General features: G+C 37.4%; 1 protein-coding gene across 2 annotated transcripts in view; it reads left to right on the forward strand.

Moving 5' to 3' along the window:
• Nucleotides 1-23,402, forward strand: part of LOC148821720 (receptor-type tyrosine-protein phosphatase-like N) — a 148,770-nt gene that overhangs the window by 112,070 nt on the left and 13,298 nt on the right. For both annotated transcript variants that reach the window (XM_088930150.1, XM_088930151.1), the window contains 6 exons: nucleotides 13,146-13,355; nucleotides 16,330-16,533; nucleotides 20,209-20,356; nucleotides 21,394-21,467; nucleotides 21,681-21,758; nucleotides 23,224-23,343. In XM_088930150.1, the coding sequence (XP_088786276.1) occupies nucleotides 13,146-13,355; nucleotides 16,330-16,533; nucleotides 20,209-20,356; nucleotides 21,394-21,467; nucleotides 21,681-21,758; nucleotides 23,224-23,343 (834 nt within the window). The remainder of the gene's footprint in view (nucleotides 1-13,145; nucleotides 13,356-16,329; nucleotides 16,534-20,208; nucleotides 20,357-21,393; nucleotides 21,468-21,680; nucleotides 21,759-23,223; nucleotides 23,344-23,402) is intronic.

Genomic DNA, 23,402 nt, shown 5'->3' on the forward strand with positions numbered 1-23,402 from the left:
GCAGTTACCATGAGAATGTTTAACCTCGGTGAAAACAGCAATTAAAGCATCAACGTATTAAATTAGAGAAGAATATTCTGTCGGCTTTCAAAATCTTAAAGTGTGTTCTTTTTTCAGAAAAAATAGTTACTGTGCTTTGGAAAGGGTGATATAGCTGTTGTTTAGATCTAACTGGGAGCTGAAATAGTAACTGTATGGAAGTGTCAAGCAAACAATGTGAATCAGAACACGGGCCATTTGATTAAAATACTAAAGAATTTAGAACTTTTGCATTTTCAGTTGTAATGGCTTAATCTTAACATGATTCATTTCCTTTCATGTTTCTGGTGCAGCGTGACGTTTTCAAGGGTTACAGTGACTGTGGGTTTGTGCTCAGAGAGGGTTAAGGGTTGTAAATCTGGTTACACGTATCTCACATCAGAAACCACCATAAAATTAAATGTTCATGAGGTTTTTGGACTTAAACTGATTTGCACACGAGCACTGTTATAACAAAACAATGTTCCAGGACAAGATGAAGAGCCAGGAAGCTTTTATCGGATGGTCGCAGCCAGTATAGATAGTATCATTTTGAAGCACACTTTAACAGAATTAGCTCTTTGTGAGGTTTCCCTTTGTCACAATTACTTTAACTTTTTAAAGAACGTGGTTGCTCTTTTTTCCACTTGTAATATCATCTCTTCTCTGTTTACATTGACATTTTAAACACAGGCACCCTACTTTTAACACTTTCTGCCTTTTGTGTTACCAAAATTAATAGTACTGACAGCAATAAGACAATAATTAATTAACTAGTCATATTCCAATTATTGATAAAGTGATGCTTAGTAAGCTGATGGGTCAGCTCTTCCATTCCCATTAATAATTCTTATATAGCAAATTAAAAATTAATGGTTAGCCTTATGCTCTGTGCTTTGTTACTTTTTGTACCTATTTCACTTAATAATCATTTTTTAAATACTATCACTGCATTTGTTCTAGTTGTTATGTCTTAAAAAAGAAAGAAAGAAAAACTACTGCAAAGAAACTAGAAATTTCCTTTGGAATAACATTACCTCTGTGATGGTCCTCCTGCATTCACACACATTAATTAATTGATCTGACCTTGATCACATTGATTCTCTTCCAGAATTGTAAAGTGTATATTAGCCATCCCATCTTATTTCAGACTTTAAAAATGTGGGAGGAGAAATATCATTTAATGAGCATTTTCTCTCTAACACTCATTCCACAAAATTCACATCTACCTTAGGGCCTTTTAAATTTTGGACAAACGATAAAACAGGTACTTATTTCACAGCAAAACTGAGAAACTGCTTTCAAATTATATGTAAACATTTTTAAGATAATTCCAATTTGTGTAACTACTACTCCTCTTTCTTTGATTCTTCTTTGCTCTCCTTATATCTACAATATTTCAGGAGCATAACAGCTCCTTTTGAAACTGTCTTTATCTAATAATGTGTATCGGAGAGAGGTATGGTAGGAAGTTTGTAAACTATTTCAGAGGTCTTGTATGAATTTAAGATGCAAAGTCACAATGTACAAATTTATAGTGCTTATATAACAGTATACAATACAATATTTCAGGAGCATAACAACTCCTTTTGAAACTGTCTTTATCTAATAATGTGGATCTGAGATAGGTATGGTCAGAAGTTTGTAAACTATTTCAGAGGTCTTGTATGAATTTAAGATGCAAAGTCACAATGTACAAATTTATAGTGCTTATATAACAGTTCTTCTAATAAAAGGTGATTCTTCCAAACTCAAGAGTCAAGAGAATAGCTCATGGACACATGTCAGGTGTTTGTACCAAACTTGGCATTGTACTGTCTTAATAAACACTGTATTTTTCAGGTTATTTTCTCACAGTATTGCTTTGTATATCCAAAACTTAAACACATGACCACCCCTGTTTAATCAAATTCTGCACTTTTCTGATAAAATTTGGGCTCTCCTGCTATACCATGTAGACACTTGAAGATAACTGTTCCAACAATGTAAATATAAAACTGCAATTTATTAATTAAATGCAGTGGTAATATTGGCACACCTGAAATTATGACTGCAGTTCCCTGTAGTATTAATAAAAGGATGACTAGAATATATACAAATAAAGACACATTTTGGGCATAAATTAAATAGCTAAGCAATGAATTGGAGATTACATACAATGAAATGACTACATGGAAGATTTGTTCCCATTAGCCACTATAATGTTGTTAATGTCTTCAAGTCTAATTTATGAATGTAATTAAATAGTACCTTATGTGCAAAGAATATACAAACCACAAAACCAATAACACACATCCTAACAAATAAATAACAGCCAGGTGTTACCACTACAGACGAAGTGAAGTAAAGTTGTACAGAAAAAGTTCAAGGAAAATAATGTTAAAAAAGAAAATGGAGACAGTGGAAAGGGTACAGCGTGGTTTGTAAATATGTTGGGCTGAAGGCAAGATAGATTTGTTGATGGGATTGACTGAGTGCACCCCCTCTGTCGCTCTTTATCTCCATTGAAATGCAGATGGTGCCCTTCATGCTCTGAGCCATTCTTCCAGGCCTATTCACGAGCTACACAAGGGCCAGACATCAATGGTTGTTTCTTGAAGAGGCAGGCCCGAGATCTCTTTGCAAATTCAGTTAAATCATCGCACTCCACCAATATTTGGTGACATCAGATATTTAGGCATTTTCAAAAACGTGCATATAAGAAAAAAAAATATTCCTGATATTACTGATATGTACACCATTTTCAAAAGTGTACATGCTGCATATACGAAAAAATCCTTATTATTACAAAAAAACGGATTATTATAGAAACTGAGGGTAAATATGAATGGAGGCTGGAATTAGAATGAAAGTTTATAATGTATAGTAGCTATAACTGTTAACTGTCAGTCCTTCAGTGAAATTAAGGCATTAGTTGGGATTTAAAATGGTAAAATCTAAGATAAAATTAAAGTACAACATGTTCAAGCAAAATGCAATATACAAAATAGAATTATAACCCTGCACATCTGTTATATTAAAAGTACTTTTCCTTCCTTTTCACCTCTTGTTAAAAAGGAAGTTCTATTTGTTCTGCTTTTCCATTTCCTCCCTCACATACAGTATTATTAATTTTTGTGGTTATTGATACAACACCTCTAGCAATGAGACGTTATGTGCAATACACATATATATTACATAAACCTGTGCAAGACTTTGAAGGTTGTCCTGTTTACATGTCAGTGTAGCCTCCGAAACTTTACATATCCACATTCTCTGCAGAAAGTTATGACTGCGGTTACATATGAACGTTTTTCCTTTATTTCTCTGAGGACATATTTTAAGAACTTTTGGGATGCATTTAACATTGAGATGGTAGTCTCAGAAAATAATGCTGGTGCACACTTGCTCTCATAGCAAGCCTATTGTTGCAAGAGATTTATGGGTGGCGTTGAGAACTAGAAGCCACCGAGTTTCTGCCCTTCTGCATTGTTAATTGTAAATAGCCAGTGCCCTTTGGTTTGACCATGGGGAGGCCAGAGGATATTATATTAAAGTGACCTTGATTATGTGGCTGACTAGCTGGGTTTGGACAAAGAAGCAGGGGTATGGGTGTCTGAGAAACTGACGGGCCTCTCCAGTCATCCTGAGAAGATATTTTCACTTCTTCTGGTGCTCTCATGAAAACGACATTATCAACCCCAACTTTTATTCGATGTTTGCCGCAGTTTTCCTTTCGCTGTGCTCCGGGTTGCTGGCTAATGGAAACTTTCACAAAACATTTTTGGCTGTTTTTATTTTTTGCCATTTCACTATCTGGCTAAATGTTTCACACCCTCTCATTATCCCCGTGGGTTACAAATTTGACAACCCATTCATTCAGAATTATGCAAACACATACTAAAATGATTTTGCATTTATGACATAGTGACGAACTTTATTCTTCGAATTCTAAAGAAATGTATTTGTGCTCACATGAGAATTGTGAGTAGTGGTGCCATCTTAAGACCCACCAAGCAGTTGTACAGAAATCCTTCCCTATATGAGAAAAAGCTATATGAGTTTTTGTTTATATAAGATGTAGTAATTCCTACCGATTTTTTCATTTAACAAGCAAGTTTTCACTCTTATGAGCCAGACATTGCCAAAATTCTTCTTTTCTCACATCTTCTCTAATGAGGAATTTACTTTTGATTTTGATTCCATTTGAACTTTTTTAGAATAAAAGTCTTTTGTGCGTTAGAGAGGACCTGCAGTGCTATTTTTTAGATTTTGGGGTTAGAAAGAATCAGAACCGACGACTGCATTTCAAACCGCACTGAAAGTAAAAGGCTCACAGTAATGTGTAAAACCTCCAATTTCAATCACAAAATAGATAAAAGTTTCAGGTACAGTATGTGCGGGATCGTATTGCTGTCATTGTCTGGGTTGCAGAACAAGGCAACAAAATTTCGGGTGATGTGAACCAGCCCAATTACATTGTAAACAAGCAGGCTTGTGAATACATCACTTATATTCCAATAGAAATATTACTCTTGACTTTGAGACGGATTTGCTGACAAATACTAATTGTTAACTCTGTGATATATGCTGTACCACTTATTTGCTTGTACATCGCATTACATTAGTCCTTACAGTGACTAGTGAGCGGGAAGGGCTGGTTCAGGTCCTCGCTTAAAGTTAAGTTCTCACAAACTCTTGCTCTGGCTCTTGGTGAGACCAGTGGTTTGTGATAACATGGCAACCACAGTACAGTACCACACGGTACTTTCACAAAGTTCACGATTGTGAGCATAATTCAGAATTTGTAAAAGTTTGCAATACCACCAATTAATTTATTTTGTTACCAAGAGTTTATAACCGATCTGAGAAATTGTGACTGAAGTTCCCCTTTAAATGCATATAGTACAGGATAGTACGTAATGTTTATGCATTTGCTAATGACTGTAAAGACGTAACTGCTGTACTGTACCATAAATGAGCAGGAGTTTTAATGTTTTCCTACCTATTGTTTATACATCATCTTACGACTTTAAGCATACTCAAATAATTTACCAGGAATATTGTTATTGTTTTAATTTCCATGTGCTGTATTAAGGTGACGTTTTGGTGTTTTAGGGAGCATTTTGTGAGTTCTGGAACCAATTGAACATTATAATATGGGAAGTAATAGGAATTTAATTTCCATTATACAAGTGTTCACCTTTTAAGCAGTTTTTGAGAACCAAATTCATCTTGAAAAACAAGATTACTGTATTACGTTTCAAGTACTTATTGTTACAGAAGTACATCTTAGAATATTGTTTACATTCAGGCAAATATGAACAATTGATACTAATATTTGCAGCTGAGATTAACAGTCCTTGTTCTAGGCACACAATCTAAATTTTGGGGTTGCTGTAATAATTGTGTTAGTGTACCATTGCAAGGATCTGACACATACTATATGGCCCACATGTGCTCTGTGGGGAGTCCAGAAAATTAGAAGGCTTTGGTATAATAGTAATGTCCTAAATGTTTTTCCATCTCTACATTGCTGGGACTTTCTAAACTGTATTGCCTTCTTCCATAAAATACTCTAATAGATCCAAGAATTTCAAGTGGTACTTCTCATTAAGTGCAATTACAGTAAGATGCATTTTAGTTTATTATTGTACTATAAATGCTACCATACATATTTCAAGCTATATTTCAATCACTCAGAATCTGAAGACAATAGTACTATAGCTGAAGTATTTCCTAGTGTACTGTAAATGTGGGCAGGACTTATTCTAGCAGAAGTGGAGAAAATTCATAGGGGTATGTCAACAAGCAGTGTCATTGGATGTTTATATACACTTAATTCATTTCTGGTACTTAAAGATAAAACACTGCACAAATAAGAACAGATTTTTAACTTGTTGTCTTAGTATAGGGACAATTACAAGTGCATGCTCAGGCTCTCCTTTTACAGTAATACAGTACCATCTGTTTAATGCAAGTGTAAATGCACTTTTCCAGTGTAATATATGTATATTTAAGAATCTAAGAAAATGTATTTTTTATAAAACATATATATAGAAATCCTTATTTCCCAGTTCTGCAATTTAAATGTCAATCCATATTTTTAATTGGTATTTTGATACAGTCCCTCTTCTTCATACTAATTCTTAACATTCTTCGATGTATTTGAATATTTTTTTCAGAAAAGGGGAATGAAGTTAAATTTGTGCAGGCTTGCGGTTTGTGGGAAGGTGGACCTGACCTTTTGACCTTTAGCAGTCACTGGGTATCTGTCAGAGAAGAGTCCTCTAGCCCTAGCCTTTATTTCAGTCAGCAGGCTTACAGAGGTCCCAGGCTCCTTGCCTGGCCTTTTGTCCAAATTAAGCTCATTTTTTTTCTTCTTCTTTTCTTTTTCCTAAATATCTGTGGCCTTCCCGTCTAAACGGCTGTCAGTTACCCTGTGGGGGCCCCTTTTCAAAGCAGGCTCCGATGCCCGATCACCCCTCTCTTCTCTACCAGATCACACAGGGCCCTGCTCTGCCTGCATGCCAGTGGCTCACAATTAGGCTCAATGTGAGAGAGAGAAGGATAGTGAGTTCACGGCTACAACTCAGCATGGCAGAGCAGCAAGCCCGATTGCTGACACTGCTGGCTGAAATAAGCAGACCCGGCTGTGTCTGGGCTTCGCAAAACTTTCTTCCAATATGTAGGCCCACATCTTCTGTATTTCTGATCTTCACTGTTTTGTAGAGTGCAGTGCCTGTAAGATAGATAGACAGTACTTGGAGTTTGATATACAGTACACGCATCTCCAGGTATGTTTGGTACACCTCCATGGTACTGTATATTTGTTCAGTCTTTTCTGAGAGTGACTCTTAACATTTCGCAACGAAACAGTGTATGAGTGGAGAAGATCGATTTGGCCATTTTTGTAAACTTTGCTGTGTTTTAGATATTTCGAAACTAAAACAAATTACATCTTAGAGTAAGAAAACATGCTCTGTCCCATTAGCCCCTTTTCTGTCAGTTTTTAATTGCTAGTCTTGTTTTTTTACAAAATCAAGAAGATATTCAGCTTCAGTTAGAGGTTAATTGATCCGAGAGTTAATCTCATCCAGCCCTTTTTTGAAAGAAACCAGGGTATCAGCTTGAACAACATGGCTGGGCAGCTTGTTCCATACTCCCTCAACCCCTTTGCCATAGACATGCAGTATTCGTAATAACGTTTGGATGTTTTGTTGAATAATTGTAACTCTGAAATTATTTTTTTAGAAAGTAAAGCTGGTACGGGACACTATCTCTCACAGCGCGTCTATTGTCCCAAAAGAATTAGCATTTATACTGAGACCGGAAAGTGCCTGGAGCCTGTAGCTCTCTGTATTAGGTAGAATGTCTCACACTTTTGATGGTTTTCATCTTTAATATAATACCATTATTTTTCATTGGTGTGATTTTTTTTTTAAGATTCAGTATATTTATTCTCACTCCTATGAAGTATTCTATAAAATAGATAGTGTATCCTTTCTGTGAAAGCTTGTGACTCTCGTTTGAAGAAATGAAATATAATTTGTCTAATCTTTTATTGACCAGCAAAAGCAATAAAGTGATAGAAATAAAAAGAAACAAATAAAGGCTTTACAGATTTTTAATAGATTTTGCTTGATTGTCTAGTGTGTGTAACAGTCATTAGACTCTGCATTTACATTTAGAAAATAAAAGAAACATGTTATAGTGTAGTACTGTTATTGTGTTTAAGTAAGAGAAGCAGTAATTCTTAAATTTGTAAAGTAAAATATCTTAAATGGAGGTTCTTTTGATAATTCGTTATTTTCTTCCAGGTTGAATTTTTTAATAATATCAAACAAATCTATTTGGTTTCAATTATTATTAACACTTTGTCTTAAATTAGGATAGCACCCTATATTGTCATACATTTCCAGCTGACCATCAGGATAACAGTTCTATTTTAAATTAACAAGCTTTTTATTCCTGTTTTTTTTTTTAATCTTGCTGTCCACTGTATTCACATCATGTTAATTACACTATTTGTCACATTGGTTGAAATTGTTCTCATCCTAATGGTTCAACCTTGAAATAAATAGATCACAGGATAAAGCACTGCATTTTATTTCTGCGATTCATAATCTTTTAGCCCACAGTACGAGTAGAAATGTAAAGTTTTAAGCTGTGGCATGTACAAACATCTTTCAACACATTACAGACATCACCACACCAATCTCTTTTTGAATGAATTTACTTCCCATAGATTGCTTACTTTACCGCATTGGGAGAGAAGCCTGAAAAGATGCAATTTCTTGTGCCAGCGCTAAATAGAATATACACTGTATCTTACTGTCTTCCAAGAATTAAACAGTAGAACTTTGGAGACCTTTCAGTGTATGTGCTGAAAGTTCACAACAGCCGTGTGATACAGTGGTGTAATTCACTTTTCTTTGGAAGAAAGAGAGACAAACACTCTGGTTTAAGCCCCCAGGTGAAATGAGTTTGAAGGTCATTAGACGAGCAGCCAGTCTTGATACACAAGGAGACCACATCTCCTTCTCTTTTAGAGGTGATTCAGCCAGGTTGAGGCAATTTGACTGGGGGACCGGCAGAGACACTCACATATTCCCTGCTGCGCTTATATTGCAGGGAGATAAAAGGTTTTGCCAGCTTCCAGTCCACAGCCTTTCATGAGCGTTACAAAAAAAAATCAAAAGAAGTAACAGGGAGAAAAAAAAAATCCAGAAAGGTTATTTTGACATGCATAAGGTATGAGAGAGGCAGAGACGGTATACCAGTGCGGAGGCAGGCTGATGTGCCGTCGTTTTTTGTCTTTTTTTTTTTTCCTTGAGGGCAAGATGCCTTCTCCAGCCTCCTCCCAATAGGGATTACGTCTAGCATTTTGCTGTTACCGTGGCAACAGCAGGGTGCATTCTCCCGCGCCCCTGCTGAGGTGAGGAACTAGCCCCCACATTGGTGCCCAGTTACCACAGCAACGTCAACATGCAAAGGGGGGACTCGAGGGTAAAATCCTAGCGCCCCCCCCCCCCTCCCTCCCCTTCTCTCGTGCAGCTCCTTTAGACTTCATTGTGTTCGCTGGCCCTGGGTGACAGCACCAGAGAAAAAGGCGGCCCTCATTAACTCACCAGTGGGATTTTCCTTAATCGTTTACATGCAGTAATTAAGCAAGGCGGCAGGGAAGTGGCTTTTGCTAATTTGCGGGAGTAAATCAAGGCTGTGTTTTGTTGCTCTCCTTTGTGGTGAACACCAGCTCGCTAATTAGTCATTGATGATGCTCGCCTTGTTTACTGAAACAGCCAAAGACAAAAGGGGGCCAGCGGCCTCTTAACCAAGCACCCCAGAGCACAGCACATTCCAACAGACCACACAAACAGTCTCCTGGCGGGGGGATGCCCTCTTCCCTCGCTAAAAGACATCGAAGAGAGAGCAAGGGCAACCTCTAGCCTCTTGAATCGGGGTCTCGGCAGGGCTCTCCAGAGGCCATAGTGAACCAAAAGCCGATTTCACTCGCACTTTTAATCTAAAAAGGAAATATTTCCTCTTAATTTACTTTGCTGCCATTTTATTTAGCTTTTTTCCCCTCTGTTTGTGTATGACGGGTGGTATCTTAATTATATCAGCATAGCCAAAAACTTGAAGGGACTCCCAGCTCACCTGATTCATTCCTTAATATCGTTTCATGGAACTCTGTTGACAGACCCAGCTGTTCCTGCTAAACGTATGGGAGATAAAAGAGGTTATTGAATCAGACCGGCATGTAAACCCACCCAACTGCTTTCTACAAGCTGAAATTGATTTTATTTTTTTTTTTGAGGGGGAACTGAAGCTTCTGAAACCATTTTCCATACTAACAAACCCCGAGATCAGTCTCTCCCGCTATCCCCAGGTCACGGGAAAGTTGAAAGACGAATCTTTTAAATTCAAAGCAGTTTTGAATTGTCAAGAAATCGCAGTGCTCCTAAAGCAGAGAGTGTGATACTACTCTGAAAGCTAAATTTGTAATCCAAGGTCTTGTAATTGTTATACGAATATCAACCGTCAAGCCAAGCTAGAACTGTCAAAAACTACATTTTTGAAGGGCTGGCTCCCTAAAACTCTTTTTGCCTGCCACTTTTTTTAGTTTGCACTAAAAACTATCTATTTAAAATACAATGAGTTGATACAAAGCAGTTGACAGTTACTGTACATCACCACACAAGTTCAGCATATTACTTTTTTCTGAGTTATTCAATTGAGTAGAAATTAAGTTTGTTCATTCAAAGTAGAGCAATGAGTCTGTTGAATTTAAGGGAAGTTGGGTTCACCAGAATGTCAATGAAATTCATGTTCTTTTAATAGCAATTATAGCACTACTGCTTTTCGAAAAAAAATATTTTAATCTTTATGTTTTATCATTCATTTTTTAAGGAACTGTATTGAAAATATGTTTTAATATTTCATGAAACAGTTTATTTAGTTCACTTATTAGGTTTACTATTTAACAATATTTGTTAGTTGTTTGGTGTTTTATTAATCTGTATTTTCGTACTTTATATGGTATTTTTTTGTAGATTTAGTCATTTGATACTGACTAAAAATCTGTTGTCACCTCCAATACAAGTCCTATCAAGACCAAGTGGAAGAAATAACGTCTCCGATGCTGCAAAGATGTAACAAAATTATTTGAGAAATTGAATTATTTTTATGTGTTTAAAACATCAGGGTTTGATTTAGTCATACCAAATACTTGGGAAAAAAAACTCTTTCTAAAACAATAAAACTTGAATAAAACTGATTTCTGTATTACTTTGAATGATACTAGTAAAGTACATTAGCCAAGCAAAGCCAAATTTTCCTTAGGTTTTGTGGAAATCTCTGTCTTTTCTCCTTTTAAAACACACTGTGCTGTTTAAGTACTGCACACAAAGTTTGTCATTGTCAAATGTTTGTATTTTATATCTAGTCTTCACTCTTTATATAATCTCACCCTATGGCATTTTCCATTTTCTGCAGGTACAGATATGAATGTTGCAGACTGTCATTGGATGTAGAATATTAGTTTCTTATTAGTTTTTTAATGTTATGAAAGTAATTATTTTAGATATAATGCTAGACCTAGTAACTATATGTTACATGAAAACAAAGCTTCTTTTCTGACTGTGCTGGTACAAGAAATGTCCGCTAGTAATTTCTATGTCTATTAGCTAACAAATAAGGTTAATAACTAATTCATAGGATGCCTCTGAAAGGTTGTGTGGTTGAATGTGAAATGTAGTGATATTTAGGAAACCCTGTTTAAAATGTTACTTCAGAGAATGTGAGAAATGGAGCTTTTGAACCTTTGAAACGCTGCAAAAAGGGACTTAATCTAAATAGAATGAAACTCAGATGAGACGTTTGAAGTGTGAAGATGTTCATAACGAGCCATGTTAAAAGGATACGTAACGTATTAATTGAATGTGGAGAAAGGTTTGTTTAGTCTGATTATTTAGTCAGTTTAATTTTTCTATACAGTAAGATGCACATTTCTTAATATTTGTCACTTATTGAGCTAATGTTAAAATGAAGGCACAGTTTCACATTTTTTGGGTATTGCAGTACCATAGGGCTTGTGATTGCCTGGGGATGTAAAACTCATTTCTAACTGCACAAGCGCCGTAAATCACAACTAAAACACGGCAATCGAGTATCAGACACAGCAGTGCTTTTTGTACTGCAGGAAGAACATGGTCTTGTGATAAATGTGCACAGCACTGGATCCGCTCTGAGTGGTTTTGCTGTTGTTTCTGTGGCCCTGCGCTGCGCTGACTCATGCTCTGTCTGGATGGGCTGGCTGTGCTCATGTGCCTGTGGATCCAGACAGCGGGCCCTGTGGGAATGTCTGTCTCACAGATACTGAGGCAGACCCCCGCCAAACGGCGCGCTGTCTTATTCACAAACAAAATGCCGTCCATCAGGCATTCACAGCAATATGGACAGCATGCGGATAAAAATCGATGACACCTGCTTGGATTTCTTCCTCCTTGATTTTCCAAATTAAGGAGTTTCACCTCCGTTTCTTCAAATTTTGTTTTCAAGACAGCTTTTCCTTCTATTGCATTTCATATCGAGTAGCACCCGATACTGTTAATAAAGTGTTTCCCCCAAGTGTAATATAAGACAGCTATACCTTTCTACTTTTTATTTTATTTGAATGAAGTAGGCAGATATTTTTGAAACATTGAAGCTAAAAGCAGTGACCTCATTGGTGTATTTCAGATTTGCTCTACACACAAAAAAAAAATACTTTTCTGTTTCCTTTCTGTAAGAGAATTTACAGTACAGGCTTTTGGAAGTGATGGAGTCATAACGCTACAGGCTGTGTTGCAAATGTTATATTCGCATATAAGTAAGATTTATGATTTCTGTTCGGCACAGGAAATGGGGGTCCCCTCCACCTAGCATGTAGAGGAGGCATAGCGCAGGGAATCAAATTATTATCCTCAGAAAATGTAGGGAAAATCTGAAATTTTGACAGTCCTGGTTCTGCAAAGGAAACACAAGCCGTAGTGAGGATCTAAAGCCCATAGCAGCAGTGACTTCAATTTTGACAGTATGTAGGTGTTATCAAGCACCTGTATAAATGTATTTAGACTAAGTTTGCTTTGTGCTAATAAATCAATCTCCCTTTCATTTCAAATGAATGTAAAAAAGCATGCAAACGTTAACACACAGTGCTTTTACCCTGTTGACTGCAGCATTAAGTCATATTATGTCTCTTCAAACAGGCTTAAAAGAATATTCATTTTGTTCGTACTGTAACATTTCCAGATGTAATCTCTTTGTCAAACATGAATGTGTTCATTGCTATTGCTATATTTCTGCACCTTTAATTTCTGTTCATGACAAATTAAAGTGACCGTTTCAGCTTGTGTGCTTTCTGCTAGATTCACTGTATAGTCATAATTTATGTTGTGAATTGACGATAAAATCAAATGTGTGAAATGCCAAAGGCTCCCAGCAATCCCACTATTAAGGATTTACTGCAGCAGCTTATAAAGACAGGCAATCAGTCAAGGTAAAGGAAATGATTATAGTTTCATATCTCCTTATATTCCCCCAAGAAGCTCCAAGCTTGTTATCTGGTGTATTGGTTCTGAAAGTGTGTTGCGTTATCTCCCCAGAGGGCCGATGGCCATGGTGTACCTCAGGCCACCCGGGTTCGAGACACCTCACGCTGGGTGTTCCTCACCCTGGTGGGGGTGGCCTGCGTGGGTGGGATCCTCATCGCGGCCCTCACCATTGCCTGCCTGAGACACCGCTCCCGCCAGCTCAACGCAGGCAAGCTGGGGCTTGGACCAGAAGGGGGGAGCGACACCCACTTCGAATATCAGGTACCTAGCACTTGGGTTCAACGCCAGATAGCTCAGGCTCAGCTTGATCTCCAGCTGCCACTCACAGACTCCAAATGGAGTTTATTTAACTAAAGTTCGGGAGGGATGACAACAACCACGCTCAATCATCCCCAGCTGTCAGCGACTAGCGATCGCTCCCCTCGTCCTTCCTCCACCGAATGCTATCAATACCAAATGCGATATCTCTCTCCCTCGCGTGCGACTTTTGCATCCCACCTCCACCCCAACTCCACCTGCAGCTGCCCCTTGGTTACCCTGCAGGGGGGGTATTGGCCTCCTCGTCCTACAGCCAGGAGATCGGCCCTCAGCCAAGCGGGTTAAGCCAAATATTCACTCCACAATAGTTTGCCATGCTTTGATTTTGGGGCATTGTCATTCCTCGTGAATTTAATATTCTCCCAAGATAAACCAGCTATGAAGAGCCAGGAGAAAAGGCACTATTCCATTTCCAGTGGGTATTGAGTACCTCTTACTTCCTACTGTAGCAGCAAACTGTGACCTTTGTCAATGAGTGTGATTCATGTTAAAAATCTAAACATGAAGTTTGCGTGTAACTGATAAATACCGTTGCTCATACTGCTCCTGTGATTAATTTTGAAATGCCTCCCTTCTTTTCCGTAATAAATTTGTCTGCTCAGAAGATGCGTAAAGTGAGCTTTCGGCATACTGCCAACTTATTGACGGAGGGTAATAAAAAGAATTCACACAGCTTTTTTTTCCAGCTTCTGCAAAGCTGTTTCTCTAGTACACCTCACCTGCAGTGAGCTTGGAGAAGCCTTTTCAAAGGCTGAGCTTGCGTTATTTAACGCGGTTCACGAAGAACTTGTAAAATCGACCCTAAAACAAAGAATGAATCATTAGGAGTGCAGATTAATGTTATGCTGTTAAATTCTGTTTGAATTTAATCATGAAACATGAAATTAACACACAAAGGGTTGTTGCTGTTTCTGTGCTTTTTTGGAATAATGACTTGATATTGTTTTTTTACAAGACACTCATTCCAATGTGTTATTCAGACCCATTTGATGGTTGTTAAGGAGAAATTTAACATCCATTTCTTTTATTGCTTATGAACTGAATTTTTTTATTATAGAGAGTGTGTTCTATGTGAATTTTGTAACTTTATTGCAGTAAAAACCACTTCTGATCATACTCGGAAGGGAACAGAATGCAGTTAATTGGTGTTGCAACTAGAACAGGCAAGCTTGCTATTCCATGAAAACCCTGAAGATGCAAATTTCATATCATTGATGTTTTTATTCGACCAGTTGACCTGTTCAAATTTATTTTCAATGTGCTATAGAATTAGATCTGAAACTCTTTTCTTGTTTCAAAGGATATATTTGATGGAACAATTATTTATGCAAATAATAATCAAGAGAAGCAGTACAATTACACAGAATTAGTGTCAGACAGTATAATGCAAGGATCCATGTAAATGTAATAAATACAACACTATACTCTTATATGACATAAAGCTGTAACCATTTAAACAAGTTCTTCTAGCAACAGATAAAGTATTCAATGCAATAAACTTATAATACTATAAAGGTCCTATATTAATGTCTGTAACTCTATAGACTGTTCAGTACATTTCTCACAAGAAGCATCACTGATAATTGTACATTGTTAGGTGTAATAAATTAGTGAATATCCTGGTTTCAGATGCGGAGTGTTTATACTTCTATCTGCGACTGCATATAGCAATTTTAAAAACCATTGAACTGAATCTACTCAATATTGCAAATTTAAAAGAGTTGTTTTTTAGTGGAGGCATTTGACTTTTTTAGCATAGTAGTATACTGTTCCCATAAAAATCAAATTGTATAACATCTTTTTTATTATTGTATAACATGTTTTATCAATACCCAGCTCAAGGATTAGATGTGCTAAAAGTAGAAACTTTGACTGCCCTATGTTACCGCATGTAATTTCACAGTTCTGTATTCCTTTGAATGTAATGCATTCTGGAGCATCGTGGTGCATTATTTTATCCTGTATTTTGGCAGTAAGGAAACAGTAAGATGAGACAACAGCAGTAAATAGCATTAGTAAGGGAATAAACAGGAGCCTATGCTGTGAAAAAAATCATTTTTGGTTTTCGGTTATGAGGATTCCGTGTCATCCTATCTCATGATATCTCATGATATAGATGATATCTTATCATCTCATGATAAGTTAAGAGAAAAACAAGATCCATTGGCTAATGGAAAGAACAAAAATAAAAAAACTTTAAAAATAATGTGAAGCACTGTTCTGAAGAGGAAGAAATGTGGAAATCCATCTGCTCACCATGTTAGGTACAATAGCTTCCTCTGTATGGTCTCTACAGGCACAGTGGTTTACCTTCTTGGCATTAAATATAGAACACTGGAACCACACATTTGTATGGTACATTTATGAGGGCCTGCGCTTTTATTAACACGAGATTAAAAGTCAGGAAACGTACATTTTGTAGTACTTATGCTGCACAATGCTGGCGTTTATAGTGTGGGGAAGTCATCCATTTTTAATTTTTTTAAACATAATTTTTCTGTTAATTTTGGGTAAATTGTGATTGTGAGCTACATTGATAGAGAATTCTGACAAGGCAAATAGAACTCTGAATTAAATACCACAGGGGAGGGACTACATTACGACAGCAAGTGAACAGTCAATATTTGTTTTTCTGCAGTTGTTTAATTTTCTACTTTGCTTCTTACAATAACAATGGCGTTTCTACATTCTGTTACTGGTAGGGGTATTACGAAGCGTATGCCATTTTATAGTTATTGAAACAACACTCTTCAATTAAGTTTTTGCCTTTCGTTATTTATCTGCAACATTATACTGTCATCCTAGACAGTAGACGGTCTACTGTCCTCTAGACGGAGCAGTTCTTATCCTGTAAAGCGCGGATATTCGTCCCCCTCTGACTCTCACTTCTCTGTCCTCCTCTGTGTGGGCCTCCCAGGAGCTGTGTCGACAGCACATGGCTGCCAAGGCCTCCTTCAGCCGCCAGGAGGCAGGGGGCACGGACACGTCGCGGGTCAGCAGCGTGTCCTCGCAGTTCAGTGACGCCCCTCAGGCCAGTCCCAGCTCCCACAGCAGCACTCCCTCGTGGTGTGAGGAACCCGCTCAGTCCAACATGGACATCTCCACTGGACACATGATACTGGTGAGGCTCTCTGATCTGCTTCCCTCAGCCTGTCCCATTCTTATCATTCATCCATCATGACCTGGATAGCCACAGGCTTTTCAGAGCTCCCAAACAGCCATGAAGGTTTGTTGAACAGTCGGGCTCTTGATACATTTATGGTGTTTAGTTATTGCAGAGAGCTCAAAAATAAACAATTGGATTGACACAGTTTCTCCTCCTTGGAAATGTGGCAGTTATGCTGGGTTAACAAAGATTTACGATTACTTTTAATATGGAAGCTGTAAAATGTGTCCTGTCTTGAAGTCTTCTCCTTAGGCTCCAATAACGTACAATAAACTTGCAAATAAATAAATCTCACAGGCTCAGGAAAACTAAAAGAAGCATTTTCCTGTGGAGTTTTAAATGTTTTATAGTTCATACTTTCTTTGGAGTTTCACTACTCTCATTAAATAATGTGGGATTGCTTTCAATAAAAAAAATCCTATTCATATTCTTGAGAAGTGTAGCTAAAAGTTGAGTTAGTAGAGAAAATGCAGGTGTACCTCAAGATTTTTCAACGTTTATTATTTAGAATGTGCTAGCCATGCATAATACAATAATAAAGAGCCTTTAACACAGAAGAAAAACACTCAGCACCACTGCACATTATGTAGAAAGTCAGAGAATTGACCAAAGGTGTAAGATAAAATATTTTTGACCTCAGCAATTCAGCTACAAAAAATAAGACAGTCCACTCTGACCAAGATGTTTAAGGCTTATGGAAAGAATGCTTATGCACCTGGAAGAGAATGTAAGAAAGTTTTATACAAATGGATGGTCTGGTGAAGATACATTGGGAGGATAGTTTACACCCTGGGGCACCCTGGAAGTAGCTTCCAAAACCTCACTTCCATTCAGGATTCAAGTCATAAATATGGGGTCTATGGCACAATTCTATGGCAACAAGGAAAAGACAGGAATGTACCAATCAAAGTCAAAGACAATTTCACAAATGTGGATTGTTGAATTATGAATGAATTTGATCATCATGCTTTAAGCATGTTGCTGGCATGTTTCTTTTTTTTGCAGACAATAAAGTCTTAAAACTCTTTAGTTTTGTTCCTGTTAAAAAACCTGAATGTACAGGCAGATTTTAATGCTAAATTAACTTTCATTTACAGTATTGAAGGTACGAATACATTTGGAGAGCATATTTTCTGTGGTCCATCAGGAATTAACAGACTTTATTAATTTTTAAAGTCTTAATTAATTTTTAGTGGTAGGAGAATTATATATCACAGATATGTAATTACATCTGATCAGTATAACCATGTAAAGATTTTAGCTTTGATTTTAAGCCACTCTATAAAAAAAGACCATACTTTCAAAACTAAAGTCAAGATATGTTGATACTCTACTGCATATAAATATAGTCTGCCCTTTTTAGCTGCATTAAACTGATTTTACAGAAAAAATCAAAAGATTTGGTTATATACAAAATGCTTTTCCTACATTTATTTCATGCAAATTAGTTTCGATATGATTTGGAGATAAGAAAACAGTGCCTGTTTTTAAGGGTTACAATACTTTTTTTTCTTTTTTTTTTGCATTATCCACATATTAAATCTATATTATCAGATCCATTCCTTTATTATCCACCTACACCTCACCACTTTCTTTATGATTTATTCGATATTGAAAATCAATTAGTTTGATTTATACCTTGCAAAAGTATTGACCCACTTCAGATGTCCAATTTTGCCATTTTGTTGAATAACAAATTTTATATTCAGATTTTTTAACTTAATGTTTCAATCAAAAGTTGAATGGTTGAACTGAATACCTTTATGAGTAAAATACTGTATGTAATTTGCTAGCAAAACCTGCAAAGAAAAATAAGAAATGAATATATGTTGGTTCCATACGTGTTTACCACAGAATCAAAACCTGGTCGAAGCTCCTTAGGCAGAAATTAATAGACTGTACCAATTTTGCACTCTGGGATAGTACATTTTTACAGTATAATTATGCCATAATTTACAGTAAGGATGCTGCTAAGTAGGCTATACTGGACATTGTTTTAATGCTGGATTTGCAGAAGATGTAACGCTTTCTATTCAAACCAAAAATGTTCAATTTTTCCTCCTCTGACCACAAAAACCTTTTGCCATATTTTTGTGGTATCAAATAGTTTGAAATTCCATTTGGGCTTTGAGAGGTTTGTCACTCTGCCATACAGGCCAGATATATGGAGTGGCCAGGATATTGCTGATTCACGAACAAGTTCTCCAATCTAAGCCATTGTACACAGAAGCTGATTCAAAGTCGCCATTGACCTCATGGCGGAATCCTTAACTAGTTTTCCCCTTTGACCAGCTGCCCAGTTTGCCTGATTGTAACATTCGTAAACCCCTCCTCTTAAGGACGCTCCAGCCCTTCCTTGTTTTTTACTCATCCCCCGCACCTGCTCCCTGTTCCAGCCCCCTTTTCAGTTCTCCTTAAAAGCCAGAGGCCCACTCTCTTCCGGGCTCTGCTTTGGTTTCCATACCAGGCGAGTCCAGGACCTGGAAGCGCCTGGCCCCGTCAAGCTTTTAAGTTCCTGTTCCTGCCGGTTCCGACCCGGTTCCCATTTTTATTCTGTTTGTCTTCGATGGACCACCCGGTTTTGGAGTCTCTTGGACTCCCCCTTGGACTTATTTCTGGATTGTTTGCCTCGGCCACACCTCCCCCGAACACCAGCGCACCATGGACACGCCCCCTGTTTTCATTCCCGACTCCCGCATGCTTTTTCCCCATGTTTTCCTCACTCCTCCCGGATTGTCTCATCTGCATAGGGTCCTGAAAGAAGGCTTTCGTTACACTGATGTACTGTAGGTAGTGCCTGGGTAGTTCTGATACTCCTTCTCTTTTGCAATGAATGACTTTGCTCTGCTCAAAACAATATTCAGATCTTTGAATTTCTTTTTCTCCTGGGCTGGATTGTTTTGAAACCTCCTTAGACTTCCTGGAGGAATCTTTGCTTGAAACTCACTACCTGACTGAAGGACCTTACAGAGACATATTTTTTCTCTGAAATCATGTAAACCACTTTTCTTGCATATAGACACTATGACACTATAAACTAATTGATTGTCAAATTACTGTTAATTTAGGTTTGCCATATACACAGGGAGCAAAAACTTTTTTAATCAATATATTTTAGTTTTTAACTCTGTTATGTGTCTTCTTCAGTTGTAACTGAACAAAATGAAGCATCATTGGAAGAGGGTGAATACTTGTTCAAGGCTGTGTATTTGATTTTATGTTTCTCTTATTGATCTTTGAATTAAATTGAGCAATCATGTTAGTCAAATTAAAACTGGCAGTAGTGTACTTCACTGAGCTGAAACTTAGTAACCAAGTGACCACAAAAAGGTTAGTTTAGGTGAATAGTGCTTACGCTGCAGGTGGTCAGTCTATCCACATGAAAACTTTAAACATCCATGGGTCAGGTTGTGTTTTAAATTTAAAGCTGGGGAATTGGTAAGGCTTTGAGTTGGAGGAAATTTCAAAATAAAAATAGGGTTAGGTAACATATATGTCTGGACTGGGATTATGTGTACAGATGTGTGCTTTCCACAAAACACAGACATCCCCAGAGAGTTCGGAAATGGAAACAAGCTCGGTAAAATGCGGTAAATATTTTTCAGACTGTAACCTTGTTTGCCTCCGCAGGCTTACATGGAGGACCACCTGAAGAACAAGGATAGGCTGTTGAAGGAGTGGGAGGCTCTCTGTTCCTACCAGGCTGAGCCCAGCTCCTGCTCTGCAGCCCAAAGTGAAGCCAACCTTAAAAAGAATAGAAACCCGGATTCTGTGCCCTGTGAGTTTCATAGAAGGACGACCGTAGCTGATCAAAGCAATGTTCAATAAAACCAATCAAGTTCTGTGTGTTAGCAAAGGCAGCATATCTTTCCTGTGATTGGACAGTTATTGCTCTGGCCTGCAGGATTTGTAAATACTTTCCCTTGTATGCTAGATTGTCTATAACATCTTGAGATGTTTACAGATATTGTAAACATGCAATAATAAGCAAGAAAAACCTGGACAGAAAGAAGGGGGAAAACAGCATTTTGAAAATAATATTATTTCAAAATATCCTGGAATACAGTTTGTTCATAAGCAGTAAAAGAGTGCCTGACTCATATCAGCATTTTGACAAAGCTGATTTCTATTCTTTTGCCTCAAGAACTACTGTTTTTAAATTTACCAAAAAAAAATGTACTGCCTGATCACAGAATGAATCAAAATGAGTCCAAGAAATAGAACGGCAGAATCTTGGCATGACAATTAATCTCTGAGATACTCCTTGAATACATAATCACACATGTGACTAATCAGTATTTGGTGAAACTGCATGCTGATGCTTGTGCAGTGTGCGTTTGGGATCATTATAATTACAGTATGTAGCACTAGTACTTAAATACACTATAGTGTTATATTAGGAACAGTAAACTGTAAAATTTTGTATTTCTTGAACAAAGTGTATATTTCCCACATATCTGAGAAAAATTAAGCTTGAGAAATGCATTTTGTTGAATAAGATCCTTTTAATGAGAGATCAGTAATCTGAATTGCATATTATTAAACAAGACCCCTCTGTCCAACCTAAAAAACTTCAGAATTTCTCGCCTGAACTGAAAGTCATAATGTTGTATGTACTTCAGTGGGGATCAGGACAACGGGAGAATAGCTATAAAGATAGAGGTAAAGTAGATATTAAACCAGATATGGCAAGGATTTATTAAGAACTATTTCAACTATAACCATGAGCATTTTCAATATTTTTGTTTAATTTGAAGAAGACATGATGAGAGTAGTAAATCGTGATCCTTTACTGTGTTCTTTTTGTGTTTTTAGATGACCACTCCCGAGTGAAACTGAAAGCAGAGATTAACCCTTCCAGGACAGACTACATCAACGCCAGCACTATAGTAAGGACATTTTGCTTTTTAATGGGCTAGACAAATAATAACAGCCGACACTTTGTGTGTCTTTTCAGCAATCGTGAACCCGTTCCTTTGCAAGTAATGAGCACGCCCTTTGGAGGACACAAAAATATATGCTTTTAAACATTCCAAAAACCGCAACAGAAACAACGTTTTCCACTTTGATTTTAACCACAGCCGTATTTATTGTGACCCCAGATTGATCACGATCCAAGGATGCCAGCTTACGTTGCCACCCAGGGGCCTCTGTCTCACACTATCGCTGACTTTTGGCAAGTAAGTCCCTTTATGATGTATTTGGATTGAACATTTATAAGATCTATTCTGAGCCATGAGAACTATTCTAAGTTCTGAACCTTAACTCAAGAAACAATTCATGACAAGGTGCAATTATGTCATAAGACACCAGTACAACCTGTAAAGTATGTGTTGCTGCTGAGGAGATCGTGATAAAGCTCACTGTGAACTGTAGAACTGACTGTTCATATACATGAGCTTTTAAAATAAATATATTGAAAGAAAAAACCTGGATGGGATAACGTTGAATAGTGGGTGTGCTTATTTACAATAAAGAACAAGGTTTTGCACTCTGGACGATTCTCTACCTCTTTGCCTACGTTGTGAGTCTCGATGTCTCAGGTTTTCTGTACTCTAATTAATTTCTTCTCTTTGTGGAGCTCATTTGTAATGACTTACATACAAAATGTAATGACTCATTTGTAATGATTTACATACAAAATTAAAACTCCTGGGTATGGAGGGACACCAAGTATATTGAAAGCAAAACTTCCACCCAAATGTGGCTCATTCTTTTCTAGCGTAATTACAGTCATGTATACAAATACTATAAAAGCCCTGGTAGTATATAATCACTGCTAGCATGGCTGCAAAAAGAGACTTTTTCAACTGATTTTGAAAGTGGGTCCTTGCTGAGGCAGTTTGGCAGAAGCTTCAGGGACCAAGACAACTCAACTTGTTGATGTTTCTCAAGCAACTGTGTCGAAGGTGACGTCAGCATGCAAATCCAAGTGAAAATTTGCTTTTCATACAGTCAGGACCGATTAAGACTAGTGATGTTACTGACAATCAGTATGATCAGTATTTATGTCGAAGGAAGCTACAGTATCATTCAGCTGTTGGCCAGAAGAAGAATGCAAACTAAGCAGCTTCAAAAACAATCATGGCAGGAGAAATCCAAGAAGAGAAGACTGATACTGCATAAGCCACAAATGTACTTGTTAATTACTATATACTGTATAAGGAATGTATAAGGAATGAAGAGCCTTGGACACTAGGAGTTCAGTAACTGCTCATTTAGTTCACCTAGGAGTACTAAAGTTGCACAAGTAATAACAAGTAATAAACCTTTGTATCTGTGTATTTCGGAGTCATTACCTGAACTCTGTAACTTGCTAAATTAAATAAGTCATATAGGTTTTAAATCAGGACAAACTTTAATATTTATATGGGATAGGAGGTAGAAATAATAGTATACTTATTCGGTGTTACAGAACAGTAATCTAGCATTTGCTTATAGAAACAGTGGTTAATTCAAATCTCGGCAGTCTCACCTAATCAAGTTACTCTTTCCAGACACTTTCCTGGAAACCTCTGTGTGCAGACACTATTTCTCTAAATATCTGTTTCAGTCGGTCTACTCCTTTGTGACACCCACGTATGTGGGCTAGGGTCTGTGTGATAAGGCAGTCCGTAGTGTGTGATGCGGTAATGTGAATTATAGATGGTGTGGGAGAATGGCTGCACTGTCATTGTGATGATGACTGCTCTGGTCGAAGATGGGGAAAAGCAGTGTGACCGATACTGGCCGGATGAAGGATCCTCACTCTATCATATTTATGAGGTGAGAGACAATGCAGTTATGTCATGTTATTCATTTTTGTTACCTCTGTTTTTTTTTCC

The sequence above is a fragment of the Atractosteus spatula genome, chromosome 13 (genome assembly GCF_055471065.1).
Source record: "Atractosteus spatula isolate fAtrSpa1 chromosome 13, fAtrSpa1.hap1, whole genome shotgun sequence".
Classification (NCBI taxonomy): Eukaryota; Metazoa; Chordata; class Actinopteri; order Semionotiformes; family Lepisosteidae; genus Atractosteus; species Atractosteus spatula.